Source organism: Zalophus californianus, chromosome 11 (genome assembly GCF_009762305.2).
Source record: "Zalophus californianus isolate mZalCal1 chromosome 11, mZalCal1.pri.v2, whole genome shotgun sequence".
In the NCBI taxonomy this organism is placed as follows: Eukaryota; Metazoa; Chordata; class Mammalia; order Carnivora; family Otariidae; genus Zalophus; species Zalophus californianus.
In genome coordinates, this window is record NC_045605.1 from 109042594 (window position 1) to 109065632 (window position 23039).

The following is a 23039-nucleotide window of genomic DNA, read 5'->3' on the forward strand; positions in this document are numbered from 1 at the left end:
ACTGACGACAAGATGACGAAAGCCATGCAGAGTGACAGGACATTAATTTTTACTAAAAGGGCATTTTTATTAATATAATAAGCTAGTTAATAAGTTAGCCGGTTCACCACCCAACTGTGAAGAACGATGATGGGGTGAACGCACCCCTGAAGACTGCTGACCAGGAGGTCCCAGCTGACCTGCTTCTACGTCACACGCTAGGTTAGAAATGTTCGAGCCATAACAGGCCGACAGAGCTTCCTTTCTGATGTCTTTGGACCTAATCTGACCTTGTTATCTTGTGGAAGTCAAAAAGAAGCCTAATGAGGCATCTAAAGAGGTGAGGAGGTATAGCAAACTAGTCGCAGTTGGGAGCTCATACAGGATGAAGCAACAGCAAACGGGTTTCTGCATGCTCCCTTACCACGAATCCTAAATTGGTAGAGATTCCCGTCTACCATTAGTACTGTGGATGTTGAGATAAAAATCATCAGGGCTGATTCAGAGGAGTGACATCAAATCAAGCAATTCTTTGCAGCAAAAAACCACAAACACAAAGCTCCCATTGTTCCTGGCACATCATTTATAAGAGAAAAATATTTTATGACCTGCACAGTTATATCAAAATAAAGAAAAATATGTGACTGAGAAAACCAAGTAGAGTCTGGGGACAAGCCGGGAAGCTCCCTCCTGCTGTCCCCCGCCCCGAGAACGTGGATCAGCCATGCCACAAAGAAGCCTCAGGCTGCACCGTGACTAGATCTAGAAGTGGCTTATGTGGCTTCTGTTCTGTCGAGAAGTGGCAAGAGCCATGATGATAGGACTGAGTGTAGTACCCAGTGACCACACACCCTCCCTGATCCATCCCCAAGAGAGTGAAGCAAGGAGGATGGCTTCACACAACCCGATCCCACTAAATGAACTGAAAGTGCCTGCCGAGGCACCGGGCGACAACCACCGACAGACAAATCACAGCACCAGAGAACCACGCAAGCCACTGACACGCTCCGATGGCAATGCAGAGAGGAAGGCATCGATCTCTGCCAAGGGGTTCGCTTGGCCTTTCTTGCGGCCCCCAGACAGCCCTCCCTCCCGCTCACCAACGCCACAACCAGCACTGCAGGGGCCCGGAGAGCACCAGAGCTCACAGCGGACAGTTCACAAACTGCCTGACCTGATGGGGATGTCTGAGCACATTAGACTGTGTGCCCCACACTTACAGAGGCAGAAACGGACTGATCTCCGTAACCAACTCAAGGGCTCCACGAGCGGAAAGGGCTGCCCCGTCCACTGTTAGCACATGAATGTTAACTCAACGAGGAGTTCCAACCAGCTTGGTTAGTTTAATTAGTTACAATCATAGACATGACTGTCAAATGGCAAGACAAGGCCCCCGCTAAGTGCAGCCCATGTCCACGTGGAGACCGTGAGCCTTGGCACCTGCCTCCAACCACGGGCTGACCCAGCAGGGGTGCTGAGGCAGGCAGAGGCGGCCCAGAAAGGCACACTAAGACCGTCGTCAATGTTAAGTGCCCGCCGCACTGTTAGTTATGTTGGTGACCACGAGAAAGAGATAGAGCATCTCAGTTTATCTCAGTTTAAACTGATGTGAGACCAAGATAGAGCTCGGGATGGCAGTGGGCCCCTGAAACACCGACACGGGACAGCAGATGAGGAAGCCTTTCCAGCAACAAACCAGACATGCACAGTGACACGGTGGCTGCCACTGCTTAATGTAAAATATAGCTTTTAGAGGTCACGAAGGTCTACAGGTAAAGCTGATTTTATAACTTAGCATAAAACCACCAAAGTATCCCCAAAGCCTCTTAAATGCTTCTATTAAAGTAAGTGACAACTGATTGCTTCCAATCCTTACCCAGCCAAAGTTATTTTTGGTGGTCCTGGAAGAGCGGATCCCGAAGGGAAAGCAGACCCGTTGACTAGGGATGGGAAGGCTCCACTTTCAAGCTGTAGAAAGTCAAAGACAAGCATATTTTGAATTAGAACATGTTTCAAAAGTTCCATCCAGTCAACCCTTAGGTCCAGAAAAAAATGACTGGTTTTCTTCTGGAGGTTTAGGTCACAATGGCTTTACGTCAGGCCCCGCCACCATGACGGGTCTCCTCACCCTGGAGTGGGCTCCGGCCCAGGCTTCTATGCAGCAGTGGGGGGGCTCAGCCCATTGTGTCCCAGACCCGCACGGCCACGCGTGCCCAGGGGGAGAAAGCCCTGCCTGTGTGGACTGGGCGCAGGAGGGTAAGGACACAGGGCTCGGCCAGCCACACAGCTGTTGGGCGCTGGTCGCAGACCCTGGAACGGACAGCTTTTTCACTTTTATGACTACAAATTGTGAATTAAATTCATTCACAAACTTCTGTACTCTGAAACTGTTCTTTAATTATGATGACATTCTTGGTATAAGAGCCCTGGACATCTGAAGTCTCGTCAACCATTAGTGTCTCATCTCATCAAAAAAAAAAAAAAAAAAAAAAAAAAAAAATCTGTAGTCAGTTTCAACAAATCCAAAAGCCATGTCACAATCTCTGCCCCCTCCGTGTCCTTTGCTTTCCTGGCTCTTATTTATCTTTCTTTCTATTACTCGGTAGCATGGTTCACAGACGATATTCCCAGGAAAAGGAAAGGGTAGCAAAGTCAGCAATGACCTTATTTTCTCCTTATGCGAAACTTGGAGAAATGTAAAGTATTGCATAAATTTAGGTTTTGAGATGATTTGTATATACCACGCTTCAATACCCTATCCTTGCCCCTTCCTCCCCTGAACACTTGAAATTTAAAAGTAAGCTTTATATAGAAAGTACAGTCTTGGGGGATGCCTGGCCTGCTCAGTCGGAAGAGCATGTGACTCTTAATCTCAGGGTTGTGAGTTTGAGCCCCAGGGTGGGTGTAGAGATTTCTTAAATAAGTAAAACTTTTTTTTTTAAAAAAGTACAGTCTTGGAAAAACAAACATTTTATTCATTCTATTCATTTTCTCTCTTCTGCCTCTTATTAAATTGTGTGTCATCACTGCCTGTGGGGCTTGAAGACCCTAAGAAGCCACCCTGGGTCCACGTCCTTGAGCACAAAGCCCTGTCCTTCCAGGGAGCCTCACCCCAGGAGCCCCGCTCTTCCGTCTGGGGCTCTGCCCTCCTCACTCAATTTACAGGAGGGAAGTGTTCACAAGTTACTGAAACCGTCTCTTTCCTGTCACCCAGACACCTGTCAGGCCCATGTCCTCAGTGGTGGTCCAAAGTGTGACATTCTTTTGGAGAAAGGATTTCACAGTTCTCAGAATTGAGGCAATCCTTCGCATAAACCGGGGTACAATTTCTCCTTTCCCCTTTGCTTATTTAGCCCCAAAGTGAAGAGAGAAAAAGAGATGGCTTCAGTACGGCATAGGTAGTTAATCTAGAGCCACTTTATGCTGGAACCCATGACCTTCTTCAGCAAAGGCTGACCACATAGGAGCAAAGATGTAAACTCTCAGGCAGTCTTCTCAGTCACATCACCTGGGATCTTGCTAAAACGCAGACTCTGGATCAGTGAGTCTGGGGCAGGGCCTGAGGTCCTGCATTTCTGTCAAGTTCCCAGATGACGCCCAGGCTCCTAGTCCATGCACCACACTGTGAGTAGAAAAGTGCTTCAAAAATATACAGAATTTGGGGGCGCCTGGCTGGCTCAGCCAGTGGAGCATGCGACTCTTGATCTCAAGGTTGTGAGTTCAAGTCCACGTTGGGTGTAGAGAATACTTAAAATCTCCCCTTTAAAAATATTTATACAGAATTGGGAGTTTGGCAAGGAAGCAGCGAGTGCATGGCTGAAGGGATTGCCTCAAGGTCCACACGGGATAAGAAGTCAGGGGCAGCCAACCTGGAGATAAGATGAACACAGCCAAGAAAAAGTGGGGAGGAGGCAGAGAGAAAGGAGGTGGTGGTCCAAAGGGGCACTTCTAGGGCACAGCCTTAGCAGTAGGAGAGCAAGTCCAACGTGTGCCTTCCCGGCTGGGGCTGACCCAGTGGGGAAAGGCCGGCCGGGGGAGCGGAGGCAGCCAGGAGGCCGGAGGCTTGTGTGCAGGATCCATGAGACCCGGCCTCAGGCGCTCCCAAGACCACCGCTCAGGATCTCCTGCGCGATCAGTAGTCTCTACACCTCCTGGCTAACAGATCGTTTGAGAAATACTTATTTACTCACTCGACCAAACGTCTGTTTATACCCGCTGCCTCACCCATCTCCTCTGGTCTCAAGGCCTTAAATGCCGTCTACACCCTGGTGACTTCATCCCTCCAGCCCAGACCTTCCTCACAGCGACCTCTAGGCCCGCATACCCTCGTCACTCGGCTGTCTCAAACGACTAGCGAACTAACTCCTGGTCTCCCTCACAAAATGTGCACCACCCCAGCTCTCTTGAGGGAAACGCCATCTTTCCACTTGCTCTGGCCGAAAACCTTGGGGCATCCCACATGCAGCCTGTCGTAAGCCATGTCGTCAGCCTGCAGGGGATCCGGACAAGCCGTTTCTGCCCCACCCGCCCCCCACGAGCCCTGCCTGGTCTGAGCCGCCATCTCTCCCCTGGCGCTATGGGTAGGTTCCCCAGCGCCCACCTGGCCCCCTCCTTCCCCAGCCCTGTGCTTCCTCATCTTGCATTTCCTTCTGCTACCTTCCGCTCGCTCACTCCGTCCCCTCCCTGCTGGCCTCCTTGCTGTCTCGAAGGCAGGCTGACCCTGTGTTGTGCTGTTCTGCTTGCCTGGAATGTTCTTCCATGTGATAGTCACACAGCTCACCCTCTCAAGATTTGCCTAACTGTCACCTCCTCAATGGAGCCAACTGTGACTGGCATCTTGCCTTCCTCCCCACGGAACCTCTGTACCCTGTGCCCATCCTCTGCTCTCCTAGCATACAATATAGTTTATCTACTAGACTTGCCTGTATTGTCTGTCTCCCACACTAAAATGCAAGCTGCAGGAGACAGAGTCACATGTTTCCTTCTGCTTTTGTTCGGAGGCATCACCGATGTGGTCCAAGTGCTCAGACCAGCGCCGGCCCTACTGAATGAAAGTCACTCTGCGTGACTGTCCTATATGTGCCAGGCTTCATTCCAGGTCTCAGTTTACAGAGACAAACTAGACCCACAAGATCTCTACTCCTGTGGACCTGGCATACCTGTGGGTAGACGCAGACAAACGAACAAACCAAAAGACGCAAGACCATGACAGTACTGGGCAGAGAGTCAGACAGGTGCCGTGACAGTGACTGTCAACCCCAGGGAGTCACAAAAGGCTCTTCCGGGGCAGTAACATTTTATATCAAGACTTAGGGAAAAGAACACATTTGTCTTATATTTAGTATATGCATATTATGGTGCAATCATAACAGCATTTTAAACTCTAAAAAAGCATTTCCATTCCACCGAGGAAGGTGAGGAATGTTCTACACCAAATGAGTGGTGTGTCCTGGTGGATGGACAGCAGGGCCACAAAGGACAAGTTCAGCAAATGGGGCAGAAGGAGGGTCCGGAGGCTGTAGGAGAGGGCAAGCAAGACAGCCCCACAGGGCTGGCCCAGAACTGTGCCTTGAACCTATGCCATTCCCTCCCAAGCCCCAGTGTCTGACACAGCGGTGGAGGTACTGAATACTTATAAAGGTTTCACTGTTGATTTGAAAAAAAAAAAAAAAAAAGAGGATAAATGATGTTTCCTGAGTAATCCCAACTTCAACAATTGAAATTTTAAGAGAAAATAGTGCCCAATTGCATTTTTCTTTATTAAAACAATGACTCACTTGTTGTGTAATGAGATTTAATTTTGCTGGTACTGGCAAAAATCTTCCTACTAAAGTAGTCATTGGTTTAGGGACATCTGTAAGGAAGACAATTAAAATTAATTGATAACATATATTGTTCCTTTTCTACTTGCACGTGGGCAAAGTACAAAAATGATCATGTATCATGGATTTATCATGTGCCAAATCATTTAAACTTATCTTGATCCTATTTGCTTTTTTATTCTGTAAAACCTTTTGAGTCAATGTATTGTTATTATTTTTTAATTATTATGCCCTTTTTCTTGGTCCTAAATCTGCCTAACTTAAGCTTCCAGGGATAGTCTACTATACTGTAAACAAAATGAAACAAAACTGTTGCTAGTGCCCAGGTTCCCAAGCTGTGGCTCTGTGCCAAGGTGCCTTCAGGCGCCACAGCAAACTCACCAGGGAGTCTCCGGATATGTCGCACGTTCGAGGAAAGCACAGCGACATCTGTTGGACACCACATGAACTACTTTCAATTTATCTGTATTCTTTTTTCCAAATAGTTACTAACTTGCTAGGATTCAAATACTTATTAGGCTGTTTGGACCAAACTATTTAACTACTGGAATTGATCGGTATTTCTTTGGTCTAAGGATGCTGTGGAAAACATTCCTGAGACACCAGAGGCCCTGCAAACCTCAGTGATCATAAGTAAAGGCAGAGGGAGAAATGTGTCTTAGTGTCTTGAATCTCCGACCAGCTAAACACATTCCCTGCCCGGGGTTTACGCATCCTTTGAGTGATGTTACCTTGAGTCTTTGGTAACAGGATGCATTCTCTTATGCTGGTATTTCACATGTACATGGTGAGGGGGTTATGAATATATGACAAGGAAGTAGATTTGGAGAACATTATATAAACCCTTTCCTTTCGTGGACCTAAAGGCATTAGGATTTTGTCATGTTCCAGAAGGAAGGGAATTAGGAAAGAAGCCCTCTTTCCTAATTCCTAATGCTTGTGCAGAGGATCAGATACCGCTCTGACTTACAGGAAATGGAGCCAGGTGATCCGTGGTGGGTATGGACAAAGGGCTTCTGGAAGACAGAACTCCAGCCCCAATTCCGTATCACAGAAAAGCAAATGTCTTAAAGGCATTTTATCTGTTCCTAAATAAAGAAACTATCAGGATGGATACAATATTTACGATATTTCTTTTAGCCCTGAACTCTGAAGTACCACTGAAATGACATCTGTATTTAATACTGATTTAAATTATTGGCAATAATAATATTGTATCAACTTTGTGTAGCAACAGATGGTAACTAGACTTACTATGTTGATCAGTTCCCAATGTATACAAACCTCAAATCACTGTTGTACAAATGAAACTAATATAATGTGGTAGATTAATTATACTTCAACAACAAAAAATAAAACAAAAATAAATCAATCATTGGCAAGTTCAGCAAAACATGATAATTAAAATATTCTGATTAACTCAAGATTCAGAATAACATGATTATGTATATAATCCACATAGAGATGTCTAGTTTTTAAGAATTAGGGTCTAGGGCGCCTGGGTGGCTCAGTTGGTTAAGCGACTGCCTTCGGCTCAGGTCATGATCCTGGAGTTTGAGTCCCGGGATTGAGTCCCGCATCCGGCTCCCTGCTCACCAGGGAGTCTGCTTCTCCCTCTGACCCTCTCCCCTCTCATGCTCTCTCTCTCTCTCTCTCATTCTCTTTCTCAAATAAATAAATAAAATCTTTAAAAAAAAAAAGAATTAGGGTCTAACTTTTGTAAACTCAATCCTAAAACTATGTCATTATTCTATCTTTAATCATTTGTAAGTAATTTGAGGATAATTAAGGACTTATAGGTCATTTATTATTATTATGCCAGTCTAAAGATGTTTCTGAGAGAATGGAAGAGAAAAATCAGCATTTGATATATTTCAAAACTCATGCTGAGTAAAGCATAGTCATGGTTCTCACTGATTACATGAAAATGCTTCCGTTAAAATGTATATAGTCTAAACCACACCTGAACCGCCAACCCCCTACCCAATCCGGGAAAGGCTGATGTTTCAACCCAGCCCCCTCTCGGCACACCCACTTGCTGGTTAACAGCAATGGCCTGTTCGGATCACAAGCTCTCTGCAGCTAGCCCAAGTAGAGGATAAATATCCAAAAATACAATGTACGTAAGTTAGTCTATAAAGATTTTTGTTTCTATTCTTAGTTCACTCATAAGGGCTAAGAGGCTTGCCAAATTGCCTATTCAATAACCTAACTCTATATACAAAGCCAAACATATTCACTTACCAACTTACATATATGACATAATTTTTTTTATTATTGTACTCTGTACCTGACTGTAGATAATTATTTTGGTCTTGATACTGAGGAACCAAATGAAGTGCTTTTAGTTCTCTTGTGCCAGAATTGTCTATACACAGCATTTGTGTACCCCCTTTCAACTGACATATCACCTAAAATGAAAAATAATGATCAGGTTTCATTTTTAAAAGATATCCAGTAATATGAACCTAAATCAACTTAAATCTGAGAAAGTAACTTTAATCCAGAATTTAAGTTTTAATGGAAAATGGCAAGCTAAACATCTGTTCTTGATTTCTTACGCCACAATAACATGCTCTCTGGAGGTACCACAGGGCAAAAATCCCTCAGTGTTTTGTGAGACATGTTCAGTGTGTGCATGTGAGTTCCTGCTCATGCTCCTCTACAGTGTCTGCCCATGGAGGTTTAGGGTAAGGATCAGGTGACTATGCACCGCGCTTCCTTCCCCACCCGCATACGCCACTGTCTGCATGAATGAAGAGTGCGGTGATCTGCCCAACCCCAGCCCCATTAGATCCAGGTAACTGTAAGGAAGACTTCATCCCCGACTTCATCTCTGGAGCTGATCACATACTTAGAATAATCTTATATTTTATGAGTTATCCTATCCTGCTACACACACATACTATTATTTTACATGTGGGCTTTTTTTTTAAATGTCCATTTATTTTATTTCCTACAAGTACAGTTCAGAAAGGTTAATCCAAGAACTAGAAGGTTCTAAGAAGCCATGTCAGTCTCCTTGGGCCTGACTGGCAATCTCCGATCACCTTGTTCAATCTGACCATAAATGAGTCCTCAGTGAGCCAGGTGAGTCTGTCGGTCAAAGACACAAGTCAGGCAAGGCACAGATGGACGGAGCCCCTCACTGGCTGCCGTCCCATCCAAGGCAGTGCAGCGTGAATATAAAGGCAAGAAAAATCATGGTTTCTGCCCACACGTAGCTTTTAATTCCGATGGTAAAACCACAGATACCCAAAGAAGCTGTGGTTTCTGACTTTAGGTTGCCTTTGGGTTTCCCAGACAGGAAACCCCAAACAAGCACAAAGGATCGATGTTAGCAGAGTAACACCTGTAGAGCCTATGTTAACAAAGTGCTGATCACTGGATCAAACCTTTACATCAGCCCGACATTGGATAAGAGGCCAGTATTCATGTTTGGTTGGAATTTTATTTGTATTCAGAGGACAAAGTTATAGCCACACACACACACACACACACACACACACAGGTGCACAAAATGGATAAAGAGTGGGTTCTCCTGGGCTCTGCCGTGCCTCCCCCACCCCCCACCAGGACCTCGTGTATGCTACTCAGTAGTCTGGTGTAACTGGAAGAGTTCCTACCCTGCTCACCTGGTCCAGGCATCCTGGACAGGCTCTGCTCTCAGAACCCACACCCCTGAGCAGAACCACAGACAGACAGGCAGGTACTGATATATGCCATGGCTAAGCCAGAGTTCGTGATGAGCTCATTTTCAAGTTATTTCCTAGTTAAAGTATGTGCCTTAGAGCTTAGGCCACCTTTCTTGGAATAAAGAGCTGCCAGGGAAAAGGCAGTCTCTGGTTCTTTGGACTATTTGCTGGAAGAACAGTTGGGGCCCGATGATTCTCTGGCTCTTCTCCTTCCCAGTCCTCACCACACTCAGACCTGGAGTCCCAGATGCACAACTTACAAGCAGACCATGTAACATCTCTCTTTTCTCATGCATGAAATGTAGATAAAAATATGTCTAGCCTACAGCATTGACAGGAGGATTAAATGAAAGTACGAACATGTCAAATTATCACAAGAACCACACATGTTACGGACTATGTCATGCAAGCGTCACTTGGTATTATTAGGAATTTGGAAGTATTAGGTATTTGAATTTGGTATTATTAGGAAAGGGAAAGAGCCAGAGAAGCAGAGCTCCCTCTACCCGCCCCACCTGCCAAACCACACAGCTCTGCAGGCTGCCCCAGCCCTGCGCCCACCTTGGGTCTGCACTGCCCAAGGGGACTTGTGCTCACCCTCCTCAGCAAGGACAGCAATGTCCTAATCTTTGTTTGGTTTGCTAAGCCCCAGGAAATGGTAATCTCAGAGCGTTAGAGAGGTTCTCACTACGTCCCTCTTTTGATAGACGAGGCAACCAAAAATGTGGATTCAACAAGTAAGAAGAGTGGGGCGCCTGCGTGGCTCAGTCGTTAAGCGTCTGCCTTCGGCTCAGGTCATGATCCCAGGGTCCTGGGATCGAGCCCCGCAATGGGCTCCCTGCTCACGGGGAAGCCTGCTTCTCCCTCTCCCACTCCCCCTGCTTCTGTTCCCTCTCTCGCTGTGTCTCTCTCTCTGTCAAATAAATAAAATCTTTAAAAAAAACAAGAATGAAAAACAGTGACTGAAATCAACGATTCCTACCGAATTAGCAATGATCAGAATCAAACATTTAAGATAATGTCAGACACATTTCCTTTGGCATCATTACCATTGGGTTAGAGTCTTTTTTGTGAGAGTGGTCAGCGTCCTCTGCTTCTTGTGATGAGGGGAACTTGCAACAGGATTCTGGACCAAGAGGGTTCTGAAAAGTTGCTTCCTCCGGATTGTTACTTGTAATTGTACCACCTGCCTCCTTTATTTCCACCTAAAAAAAGCAATTGTTATTTTAGAAACCACACTGTGGACACTGGGTTTCACAGTTGCATTCTATAGAAAATTCTCTGTAGAAGTTATGTTTTAAGTAAAGAGCACCCTTACCCTTACTTCTCTCCCACACTATCATTTTCCCTATGGGGGGCAACAAGGAGGGGTGATAAGTCCTCTGATCAGCCTCGCTGGGGAGGAAGGACCCCGAGGACCAAAACCATCTGCCCACAAAGTATGGAGGTGTGATTTCAATGTGGTGCTCATGCTGTTTCAAACACACAGCATAAGGAACTAAGAAGATGCTCCACTGGCCCGGTGCCCCTCGAGGGGCTCAACAGCACCCCCCCCACTCTACAGGGGCTGGCAGCCTTGGGGGGGGCCTTCCTTAAAATGGCCTCAGATACTGACCCTTTCTCACCGTTCTTAGAGCATGCTCATTAAGTTGTATGAAATATTCCAGTTGATTTCGATGTTTCTCAAGAAGGCTCCAATCCTTGCTGACGTATCAGATGTAATATTGACCATGTATTTACGACAAAATTCATAATTACATAATAGCACTCTCCTGACTGCGCGGCAGGACGGTAAGTGAGGGCACAGGGAGTGGCCAGTGTCATCTCTAAGCCATCTTCTGCAACATCTGCCATCTCAGGGACACACAGCAAGATCACCAGAGACAGGGCGAAATGCCAACGGTACTACTGAAAACCAACGGAATTTAAAAACTAAAAAGACTCAATGGTTAAAAAAATTACCATCAGATTCAAGAGTTCCAAAATCGTGAGGATCCTTTCTAAAATTTGCTAATGTGAGGAGGATTGGGATGGCATCGGCCACGCCCTCCTGAACTCTCACCTGTCCACAGTGCCCATTGCAGAGTACAGGGGAGCCTCCCCAAAGGCCAGGAGGTAGGTCCTAGAGTCTTTCCAAGAAGACGGTGATTCTAGGGTAACATTCTGAAGACCTCATATAAAATCGCAGCACAGATAACAATCTTTCTAGGTGTGGCTGTGGATGCAAACTTGGAGATGTCGAATGGTGAAATCAGTGACCCACACAGATAAAAATTACTGGCAGGTTCCTTAGCACAGCAGACTGGCATAAAGGTATAAATCTTTAAAAAGAGGAAGGTTTAGCTGTATTTCAAGTTATGGCTTTATTTCGATAATTCACATTTTAGAGAAAGAGAAAATTTTAAATTTTCTTCTGCTTTCTGCTTTGAGGAACTTGCCAGGCAGGTGCCATCAGAGTTTAGATTTAATTTACCACCTTGTAATTAACAAGTGCTTTATACAGTGAATGTATCAACTCCTCAGCCGCATGCAACTATGATCTGAACTACTTATACTCAGTAAAGTCCCATTTTTACAGAAGAGATATAAACAAAGGTCAATGTGGGAATGAATTTCTAGAAAAGGGAAATTAGCAATTCATCCTCAATATTTACTAAAAAATAATCCCATTCTGTTTAAATGATAAACATGTTCATGCTGTATCTTTTTCATTTTATTAGTTAACTAGGAAATAGGCAATAAATTTTTTTTTAAAAAGCAAAGAAATATCATCCAAATAGCCTCTCCTTTATTTTGTCAAACCTACATTTTGTTAAAATTGGATTACATTAAAAGGGAATTTATGATTTTGACATGAGCTAGTTCCATTCCTGTTCTGATGAATTCTCACTGAGTCCACTTTGTACAGGAAGGTAGCCGGACTAGAGGCCTCACAGGCAAAAGGTGCCAGGAACCCAAGTTTGGTCTGGAAGCAAAATGGAGTGGCTGACATTTCAAGCCATCTGAAAAAGATTCAAGGAAGACCTCTACCGTGGGTGAAGGCTTGTAGGACTTGGGTGAGCTCTAGGGTTCCTCTATGTAAGCTGAGAGGGTGGTGGAGGCCCAGCCTCTCCTCCCCATCTTTCCTTAACACTAAGGAGCAGTGACTGCACTGAAGGAAAACCAGAAAGGCAGAAATCCAAGCCCCTGCAGCTATGGCTCAGGATACATGCAGTCAGGCTACAGCCATCCCAACACCAACTCCCGAGTGCTCCACAGAGGCTTCCCTTGTAACTTACTACAGTGATTTAATGGCTGAGGAATCTAGTTTTTCCAAACTAGATGCTCTTAGGGGGCCAGTACCCATTTCTTCAGGATCCTTTGTTTCCTTTAAAAATTGATTTGTTTCGTTTTGGCAAGAACAAAGCAGAAAATCACCAGTGGTGACAGCAAAAGAGGGTAGTTAGCAGAGAATTAGCAGGAATTAATGTAGACTGATTTATACTTCATATGCTTGAGGAACGATCCCTAACAATTAGCAGAGAGAAGCTCTCACATCTTGATTCCATGATTACATGAAAACAATCACGCTGCATTTTCTCCCCAGAGGCTAGTGCCTCTAACTTAAAGGGGCTTCTTTCCTAAAGCCAGTGAGTGATAGCAAAGAGGGGCCGCACCCCTTCCCACTCTTTCCCTCTTCTGCTGTAAGCTCTCTGCAGCCTTAGGCCACTTTGAACCAGCCCCCAGGGGGCTTACAGAGGGAGATGCTCAGTTGGACCCAGTGAATCCAACCGGGGATGCTACTGACCCCGGGAAAAGGCTTGTGGGGAAAGCCTTGGCCCGGGCCAGTGGCCCCACTTATTTCCGAGGGGGGTGGCGGAGGTCCCGCGCCCGTTCCCCACTTGGATCTTACTGGAATCACCCGGACACCGGGGTGGGCGGCTCCTTCCCTGGCCCAGGCGCCCAGGTGCACGACAGCAGGACTCCTGTGCGGGGCCAGCAGGGAGGACAGGAAGTGCACGTTGTAGGCCTGCGGCTGCGGGGCCACGGACAGCGCGGCGTCCTCCAGGGGGCTGAGCTCAGGGAGACTCGGGTACTCCGGGAGCATCTCCTCATCGTCGTTGTGGTCCACCACGAGCTCCACTTTGACTTGACTCTCACAGTCCACGTGAAGCGGGGGGCTGAACGCGTGCAGGAGGGGCTCCTTGGGGTCCGCGGAGCTCAGATACGCGTCTTTAAACACGTGGAACTCGTCCTCCTCGTGCTTCACCACCACCGGGGCTTTCAGGGTAAGGTTTTCAGAAACAAACGGACTCTCTGCACTGAAAAGGTCTGTCACGATCTCCTCCTCGGGACTGGACAACCCGCCAAGCAGAGGGACCTCTTCCATAGCCACTGAGGGGACCTCGGGCCGGGCATCGCCACGCACCCCTCGCTACTCGGATTCCGGCCGGGAGCCCACCTGCAATGACGTGGCCAGGTGAGGCGGGCACGGCCCCGCCCCGCCCGGGCTCCCCAGCGGGGCCTCCGCGCCAGAGGGGCCGACCGGGGCGGGGGTCCCTCCGCGCCCGAGGGGATGACCGGGGCGGAGGGGGGTCCCTCCGCTCCCGAGGGGATGACCCCGTCTGGGGTCCCGCCGCCCCCGAGGGGCCGACCGGGGGACCCACGGTCCCCCTCCCCGCCTGCAGACCCCTAGGCCGGGCCGAGGGACGGCGGGCAGACCCGACGGCGGCCGGAGGGGCGCGGGGTCAGGCCTCCTCCGGGGGACACACCTGGGGCCGCCGCGGCTGCCGCTGCGGGAGCGCCGAGCGAGGATGTCGGGCTGGGCGAGCCGGCCCCTCACGTGCCGGCGGCCGTTGGCGTTTAGGGGCGGAGCTCACGTGGGCGGGGCACCGATGGGCGGGGCCGAGCTGGGGGAGGGGGCGCGGGCGGGGCTCGCGGAGAGAAAGGTGGCCCGGGAGGGGGCGGGGAGCGGGCTGTTGCGGGGAGGAAGGTCAGAAAGGACGCTCTCAGGGTCCTCAGCTCCAGGCTCACATGGGGAAACTGAGGCCCCCAGACCAGTCTGACTTCTCTGATCAAAACTAGGATAGATTCTTTTCTTTCATTGGATAATAAACCCTATACTGAAATACTTAAACATTACAGATAGAGCCGAAGTTCCCTTAAGGACCGTGCCATCCCCAGTCGAGCTGCCTGCCAAAGGGGACATTTAAGTCAGCTGTGTGTCCTTCCAGCCCTTTCCAGGGCCTCACATACAGATGCATATGCGTAGATGGGCTTACTCTGAGTTTATGGCTGAAACATAATCACATCACAGTTGAAGTCAGTTGAGTTCAGGGCAGGGCTGAGAATGCAGTTGATATAAACTGAAGAGCCCTCATTAAAAAAAAATCTGGGGCGCCTGGGTGGCTCAGTTGGTTAAGCGACTGCCTTCGGCTCAGGTCATGATCCTGGAGTCCCGGGATCGAGTCCCCGCATCGGGCTCCCTGCTCAGCGGGGAGTCTGCTTCTCCCTCTGACCCTCCCCCCTCTCATGTGCGCTCTCTCTCTCTCTCTCTCTCTCTCTCTCATTCTGGCTCTCTCAAATCAATAAATAAATAAAAATTAAAAAAATAAAAAAATAAAATCTGACTAGCTTGAGTAGCCTGAGCAAGCACACCAACCCGCAAGACCGTACCACTCACACCTTTTTACAGAGCTGCTCCCATGCATCAGATGTGCACAGCCACCTGAGTGATTCACAAAACGAGCCAGACTCGAAGGCCCAGGACCTCTGCAACACTCCTAGATGCTCTCCCAGCCCTGCTGGATCAGCCAAAGCCAGCTGCCTCTGCCCTGTGACTCAGGCCTCCTCTCAAATCGGCCCCCTTTCTCAGCCAGCTACCTCTGCCCACACGTGATCCTCTCCTCTGCCTTGGACACTTGAGGGTCCTTCGAATGGTTGTCCTGGCTCTGTCCTCCCCCCACTGGATTTGATCTCCACCACCACCAGAGCCTGATGTTGTCCCCGCTGTACCAAGCAGAGCTTAGCACACAGTAGGTGCTCAATAGAGACTGAGAAAACTGAATTCATGCATTTGCTTAACAGAGACTTCATTCGTACCTACTCTGTGTCAGACACTGTTCCAGGCACAGGAGCAGGGAGAGAATGCATAAACATAGAGTGGAAACCCATAGCCCAACTCAGCAGCTGCCCTTCTCAGCCAGGTCGGTGAATCTTGTCCATGTCTACTCTGTCCAGGCCGGGCCATCTGTGCAAGCCTCCTGCAGTCTCTCTCCTTTGTCTCCAGAGCCTGGGCTTCATCCCTGACTTCTAACCTCCTTATTCATATAACAAAAGAGTCAAAAACAAAGGCTGGGATTAATGTTTTATTAATGATAACATTCATACTACAGTTCCCAGATTTACATCCAAAAGAGCATCTTGTATTTACATGCAATGGACAGCCCAAGATAACAAATTCAAACCACAGCTCTTTTAAGACTATGGCTTATTCCAAATTAAATTAAATACATAATACTCTTCCCTCCTCCTTTCAACATGTACAATAAAAACCCACTCTTCCTTCTTTTAGGAAACATAAAATTGCATTGATAACTGCACTGGTTAACAATTAATTACATTTGAAGTATTTAAACCTGAGAGACGAGCCCAAACGTGTTTGAGTGCTACACGAGTGCGACATTGGAATTCACATGGGAACGCTAAGGTCAGTGGTCGAGACAGTGCAGGGTTGGGGTGGCTCTGATAGTGACCGATGCCTGCTCTGACTGGAAGCCACGCCAGCCCGGGACAGAGTGGGCCATTTCCCCCACACCTCCTTGACTATGAACCACGGATGAATGGGGGGCGGGGGTTGTTACTGTACTTGTTGGTTTACCTTTTAGGTTTTTTTTTTTTTTTTTGTCTGTTTTCATCTCTTCTTGCTTTTAAGAGAAAAAAAAATCTTTGGCCCGTTTAGGTGGGATTTTTACATTATCACATATACATACATAAAATATGCAGGTGTGCTGCAGCAAGTGCCCATCTCCTCCAACAGCCCAGTCTGGTTATTGCTGGAGTGCACAACTCTTACAGAGGCAAGCCCCACCAGAACAAAGTGGTCAGAAAAATAAATACACAGTTTTTAAAAATGGACAGCTAAGCTGGTCATTATGGCCCAGAGGCAGTGGGTCTTTCTCGATCCGTGATCCTTTATTTTTACATTAAATACTGAAGACGATTCAGTGCATAATTGCTTTTTGGTCGGTCAGACGCTTTCAGATAAAGGCACACCCATCTGAAGGGCAGGCTGTGTTAAACCTAGCACCTGTCACCTGCGACATTTTCATCCGTCACCAAGATGACGTGGCCTGCCGTTTCCATCTCCCTCCATCTCCTCTGGAAAGGAGAGTGGTTCTCTCTCGCCAGGCGGGACTCGAAAGCACTCTTGGAGCTGACTGGCGCTGCACTCTCCTGACCATTTTGAGGCTATTCTTCCTGTTTCTCAAGCTTTATTCGTCAGCGGTAAATGTCATGCCCTCCCTTGCTGTCAGCTTGGGTAAGTGGTGCTCCGGAGCCACGGCTTATACTTTCTTCTTCAGTGACTGCTCCAGACACCTCACACTTGACCATGACATCCCTTGCTCCCCATTCCTCTCTCACACACACACACACCCTTTCTTTTGTTGCTTAATGACACCAGGAAAGCAGTCTGATGAGGCGGGAATCCAGCCCAGCTGCCCTCAGGAGGGAACTTTCTAGGGGCAGGGAAACCACAGGAAACACTTATTTAAGGGTTACCCATTCGGTAAATTGAGAAGGGGAGTAAGACACAATTCCACCTGAAGACCTGACACAGGAAATCTTTCCCACGGTCTCCCTTTTGCTTAGGGCCTTCCGCTTTTAAGGCACTGGGTTTCGAAGACTTGCACGGTCAGTAAAACTAAAGATGGGGTGGACTACACGCTTCCAACATGGGGAGGCGAATACAGGCTACCAAACCGGCTGATGACACAGTTTCCCACAGTGACAAAAACTGTTTCCAGAAGCACAGTGTCTCCGTTAGTGTGTTACACATGCATCAGCTACGAACAGTTAACCTCTCCAAAACTCGACCGCTTTCCTCTCTGAACAAAACAAGCTCTGGTAAAAGGAAATGCCCCTAAGTACCAGGTCTTGGGTCACTCCCCGAGGAAACGTGCCACTTGCGTTTCCAACGTGTGAAGTCACAACCCCACTAATCCCTTCAAGAGCTCAACGATATTCTCGTCCCTCAGTCAACACAGGCAGATGCAAAAACTTTCGGGGCGGGGGGAGCGCTTTATCAAAACATTCCCAAAGTCAGGACCAGCCAGGAAGTAGTTACACTTCTCATGGTGGAGACCTGCTGTTCTATAAAAAGAAAAACACCAAACCCTCGATGGAAGGAAAACTTCTGAGTTTTGTAGAGCAAATTTGCATCCTGAACTACAATCAGGATCGACAGCTAATTTTCATTTGGTTTTTCATTGGAAGAGCTCGTTTTCCTTCATGGCGGCTCTAGTGGAATTACTTTCTGGAGTTGGCGCTGGACCCAAACAAGCTGATGATGTCAGTCATTGCTTGTTTCAGGTACTTCCCAAAGCGATGCGAGTCCTTTCGTGTGAAGACAAAAAACAAAAACACACGTTACGACATGAAAACCCCCACGCCTCAAGCCTTTACACTTGGAACCTGACTCAAAGAACAAAAGTTCCTTTTTTGCCGGTTCTCTCTGGGCTCTGGCTGAATGGCTTAATCACTAAGTTACCCGTTCTGGAGAAACGCTGTGGGTTCAAAGAAATAACAGTTTCTAAGTTCATGTGGCTGTGGTCTTGATGCAAGGCTTCCCCGAACATCAACGCATTACATAAAGCACAGTGAATAAGTGAATTCCAATCCTCTCTGCTAACGGTGAACTTGGCCATGCTTTCAGGGGACCCACAACGTGGAAAGGCAGAATAGAAACAAGGATTCAGGGTGCCATGCTAGGAAGGAAGTCACGTCTTCCACTGCCACAGAACACTGCAGGCCCTGCATCATCTTATATGCGTTCTTCTTAGCATGTGCGTGCTGACCTCCGTCCACCCTCCAATATCAGCATCTGAGAATTACACAAGCGCTCCTATGTGAAGATTTAAGACCATCGCCAAAGGCAAAGACAAACGTTTGCAACCAAATAAGATCATTTCTTTAAAATTAGGTTAAAGAGGGGCGCCTAGGTGGCTCAGTCGGTTAAGCATCTATCTTCGGCTCAGGTCATGATCTTAGGGTCCTGGGATCGAGTCCCATGTCGGGCTCCCTGCTCCGCGGGGAGTCTGCTTCTCCCTCTGCCCCTCTCTGTCCCTCTGTTCATGCTCGCTTTCTCTCTCTCAAATAATAAAATCTTAAAAAAAAAAAATGAGGTGAAAGAATTTAAAAACTCATTTGTCTGAAAATGTCCAGACTGAGTAAAAGCATATAGTTGAACTTCTATTTTCTGTCAAATTAAGAAAGAACAAGTCTGTCAAATGAAACAGAAAACAGTAAAAATACTCTGTCTTTAGGAAAGGGGGCTTCATTTTGTACTTACGGTCTCAGGGCTGGAGAACTTGGAAGATATATGGAAACTGATGAGGTTCTCTCCCACGAGGATGTACGACACGCCATAACCATCGTCGGCGACCTAGAGAACCAGGTAAGATTAAGCTTAACGTCGGGGAACGAGATGATGTGGACAGGGGACTCTCTCACATTTTACAGACAAGACAGCGTAAACACCTGCATTAATCATCTGCAGAATTCCTCGGAGTAGGTGGGGGTTAACCAACAAGGTAACGAGGGCTGCTCAGAGCCTAGGAAGCCCCGCAGTGGAGGCGGACGGGCACGTCCGGTCCCCAGATATGCAGCTCCGTGTATATCTACACTCAGACACTTACTGGCCCGAAGCCCCCTCCGCTGGACACATATTCCGGATTCCTCTCCAAATCAAACAGCTCCACCTGCTGCTGAGGAGTCTGGCTGGTCGATAATCTCCATGGCTCAGATAAAACCTATTGAGGAGAACAAGGAGATTCTCTGATGACACTTTTCCCACCGCTGTCCTCTTCTGTAAAGGCTCGCTGGGTCTCTGGGCTGTCTCAGACGCCGGAGGTCTGGGTCCCCGAAGGCCTCGCTGGCTCGGGGCCAGTACGTGCACAGAGAGGGCACCTGGACCGGAGGGGCCAACACCAGCAGAAAAAAGGGGGCAGATACACGAACTAAGATTCAGAAAGGGGGCCGTGCTCCGCTGGAGCTAATTTTTAGGAATTTTTCAAGCGGCTTGTTCAACACAGCATTATTTAAAGTTAAATTCCATACCTTAAAATTATTAAGAACAAGAGTGATAAACACTTAAGGGCTCATCACTTCCTAATTACTTGAGTACACCTTACTATGATCCAAGCTTGAGGTCATTTGCGTCGAGGAGGTCAGGAGGGGGAACTGAAGGCACACAGCACTAAAAGCACAGCTCAGATTTGATACCGTGATGACAGCGGAGCCCAAAAACCCACTTCCCACTGGCGAGGCTGCCCTGACTTACTCTCAGCTTAACCAACAAACCTGGGTGAGCTGCTGCTCTAGCAGCGGGGACTTACTTCCTTCAGGAAAGGGGAATCCACGGCCAGGTACTTGGACACCACATAAAGACAGAAGAGATGGCGGTCGATCCCAGAGCCAGTCATTGCGAGGCGGTACAGATGCTGATGCTTCTCGGATGCGATCTTGAACAACTTGAGCCTCTGCTCAACCTGAGTAACAAAGGGTGGGAGAGTCATGTCGTGCGGGATGGACCACATAGGCCTTCCCTGCAGTGGCCCGACGGCACCATTGAAGCAGGCGACTGGGCGGGGGGGGTCTCCGGGAGAGCGGGAGAGACATGCCAGAGCGGAAGCCCCACCGAGCAGCTGCCCCCTCCCTAGATCACGCTGCCGACGGGGCAACCCGAGGGAAAACCCGAGCCCCGAGCCTGTGGGGGGAGCTTGGGTGTGGGCAGCGGGCTCTGCTGACCCCGAGTAGAAGGTTCCATGGCATGGTTCCAGGCTCCTCACCCACACACCAACGCTCATGCCTTCCCATGCCATGTGAGATTCGAGTGTAGACTCCTAGGGAGTCCAAGCTGAATCGTAGACATTACAGAACTGACACAAGCGTTAACCTCTCTGTGTGTGTCCCGACCACGTTTAGCTCCCTTGAAAAGAGACGGGGAGAGAAGCTGAATTCGGCGCCCCTGGAGGAGGTGTGCACGGGACCTCCTCAGCCTGGCACCACCTTACCGTCTGGGTGGGGTCCACCATGGCGAGCACAAAGTTGCACGACTCAGTGGTACAGGAACGCACGGTCTCCGTTCTCCCCTCTCGGAAGAGCCGGGTCATAGAGGCCTCGTACGTGAGGCAAAATTTGCCCATGTCCTGGGAGAGGAAAAGTATTTTAATACAAGGCAGGGCCCACTGATGGACTCTAACGCACAAGAAGGGATGGGTCACGGTCAGCTTTAGTTTTAGTCCTCATCAGTCTTCACACGGGGTTGTGCAGCAGGCAGACGGAGACGTCATTAGCTTTGGAAAGGCCTGGGGGTGGCGGGGAGGGGTCAGTTTCTGGGTAGCCCAGGTCCTATTTCCAGATGCAACTGATGCCATGGCACAATTTCCTGAGCTTCACACACCTACCCGAGTGCAGACACACTTATGGAAGGGACACATGACAAGATGGGCATGCAACAGTTGGAAATTATTCAAAGACACAAGGTGTTGGCAGGAAATAGTCCATCATGTTTGGATGACAATGCGGATGACCCAGGAGAGAAGGGACAGGTGAGGAGCAATGTCCCCCAGCAGGAAGGCAGGTGGCCAGCAGGAGGGGAAACGAAGCAGAGGGGGCGGCCATGGGGAAGGGTGGGGGGGCGGTCAGGAGGTCTCTTTGGAACACTCTCGTTTTCTCTGTGAACCAAGAAAAAGGCTTGGCCTGCTGAGGCTGGGGAAGCAGGGAGGGGCCGGGAGTCAGAGCGAAGGCGTGGGGAATCGGCACGGAGGGGCATAGAGGGGGCTGCCCGGGGGCCCGCCAGAGTCAGCACTCAGTAACTGGAAGTGGAAGAGGCAGCCCCTTGGGGTTTGTCTCTAGACATGCCAGCCTCTTGGGTGCAGGGCCGAGAAGCCCATGCCCAGTGTGGGGGAAAGGGGAGGGCAAGACGGGCGGAGTGCCCGTTCCGGGGACTGGCAGGGGGACAGGCTGATGGAAGAGGCAGCACCTGAGGCTGAGCCCCTGGAGTTGACAGGAGGACAGCTCAGCAGGGGCTCCAGGGAGAAGCAGCAGGTGGTGCGGAGGACAGGGTCCGAGGAGCACACAGCGTCCCGCCACATGTGCTATGGGAGGAAATCACCTGCCAACTGACCCCGGCCGCCGGGCCAGCTCCAAGACGCCCAGGTTCCCAGCCTGGACGGGAAAGTGGCCCACAGCAGTTTGTGGACCCCAATTCTTCCTGACCGGACAACGCCTCTTGGTGTCCGGGCCCTGATGACCCCAAGGGCACAGAGGACACCCTGCCACCAGCCGACACGGTGAAGCCAAACCCAGTGCCAGAGTCAAGGCTGAAGTTCCCGGCGAGCGGGCCATGCCTGGGAGTGGCCTTCGGGGCTCTGTCCCTCCCCCAGTCCTGCCTGTGAAGTGACGAGGCGAGCAGGCCACGGGGTGAGGAACACAGGCCCGGAGGTCTGTGACGAGCCGCCGCTGACTGCCATCCACGCGCGGCACACCCCCCGCCCGCCACGGAAACCTTCCACGCTGCCCCGACGCCCGGCACAAGGAGCCACCAACTCACCACACTTCTTCCACACACCAGTCATTACTTTTCCCTTGGGTGGGCTCCAAGAGGGGCTCTAACTCCTCATTCTATTCTATGTAGAGTGAGAATAAGAATAGAACAGGTAAGCAGGGGGGTCCAGGTTATTCGTCAAATATGCCTTTCAGAGAACTTCCTACCAGCTGTCGCCGGCGGGCAGGTTCAAAGGGGTGCATGACAAGGCAGTGGGGAGGGAGGGGGGGCGGGAAGAGAAGGAGCTATAAGAGAAAAGTAGAAATCTGGCATTTTAGGCATTCAATAAACGTTAGCTTGGGATATATAATGCACTGATTTATGCGAGGTCCACTTTCCAACACCAAACTTTAATTGTGTCAGTGGTCAGCATAGTCATGCATTGATACCCACAATTTTGCAAATGATCGTCTAAAAACCTCTCGGCTAATGCACTGCGTGTTAGTATGCTCAGCCCCGCCCCTCCCCCCCCCCCCCCCCCCCCCCGAGAGCCAAGCCGGGTTACACCTGCAGTCCCACTTCACCTGCCGCAACCAGCCGCCATCGGGAAAACACCTCCGGTTTCTAACGAGCCAGATCAAAAGACATGGTTGATGGAGATACGGACAGGAAAAGGTGTGAGAATATAAACCAGTCACACCCTGGGATTGCGGCCCCGGGGCTCAGGGTTCAAGGGGGTGGCACGTGGGGGAATTTTTCACCTCTAGTTCCTAAATGAAAAGTAAACATGGCCCC

The 23039-nt window shown here is 49.0% G+C and overlaps 2 protein-coding genes across 8 annotated transcripts in view; both read right to left on the bottom strand.

The window, feature by feature from the left end:
- The window catches only part of TESMIN (testis expressed metallothionein like protein), a 40483-nt gene extending 26154 nt beyond the window's left edge, over positions 1 to 14329 (bottom strand). For 2 of the 4 annotated variants that reach the window (XM_027578064.2, XM_027578065.2), the window contains exons 1-6: positions 14248 to 14329; positions 13389 to 13937; positions 10546 to 10701; positions 8092 to 8212; positions 5757 to 5833; positions 1856 to 1947 (exon numbers count right to left, since the gene is read on the bottom strand). In XM_027578064.2, the coding sequence (XP_027433865.1) occupies positions 1856 to 1947; positions 5757 to 5833; positions 8092 to 8212; positions 10546 to 10701; positions 13389 to 13865 (923 nt within the window). In that variant the 5' untranslated portion in view covers positions 13866 to 13937; positions 14248 to 14329. The remainder of the gene's footprint in view (positions 1 to 1855; positions 1948 to 5756; positions 5834 to 8091; positions 8213 to 10545; positions 10702 to 13388; positions 13938 to 14247) is intronic. The other 2 variants (XM_027578066.2, XM_027578067.2) reach the window with 1 other exon arrangement.
- Positions 14330 to 15830: 1501 nt separating this feature from the next.
- The window catches only part of CPT1A (carnitine palmitoyltransferase 1A), a 50616-nt gene continuing 43407 nt past the window's right edge, over positions 15831 to 23039 (bottom strand). For all 4 annotated transcript variants that reach the window (XM_027578165.1, XM_027578164.2, XM_027578166.1 and 1 more), the window contains 5 exons: positions 20770 to 20904; positions 20092 to 20244; positions 19393 to 19506; positions 19047 to 19139; positions 15831 to 18091 (listed from right to left, as the gene is read on the bottom strand). In XM_027578165.1, the coding sequence (XP_027433966.1) occupies positions 18005 to 18091; positions 19047 to 19139; positions 19393 to 19506; positions 20092 to 20244; positions 20770 to 20904 (582 nt within the window). In that variant the 3' untranslated portion in view covers positions 15831 to 18004. The remainder of the gene's footprint in view (positions 18092 to 19046; positions 19140 to 19392; positions 19507 to 20091; positions 20245 to 20769; positions 20905 to 23039) is intronic.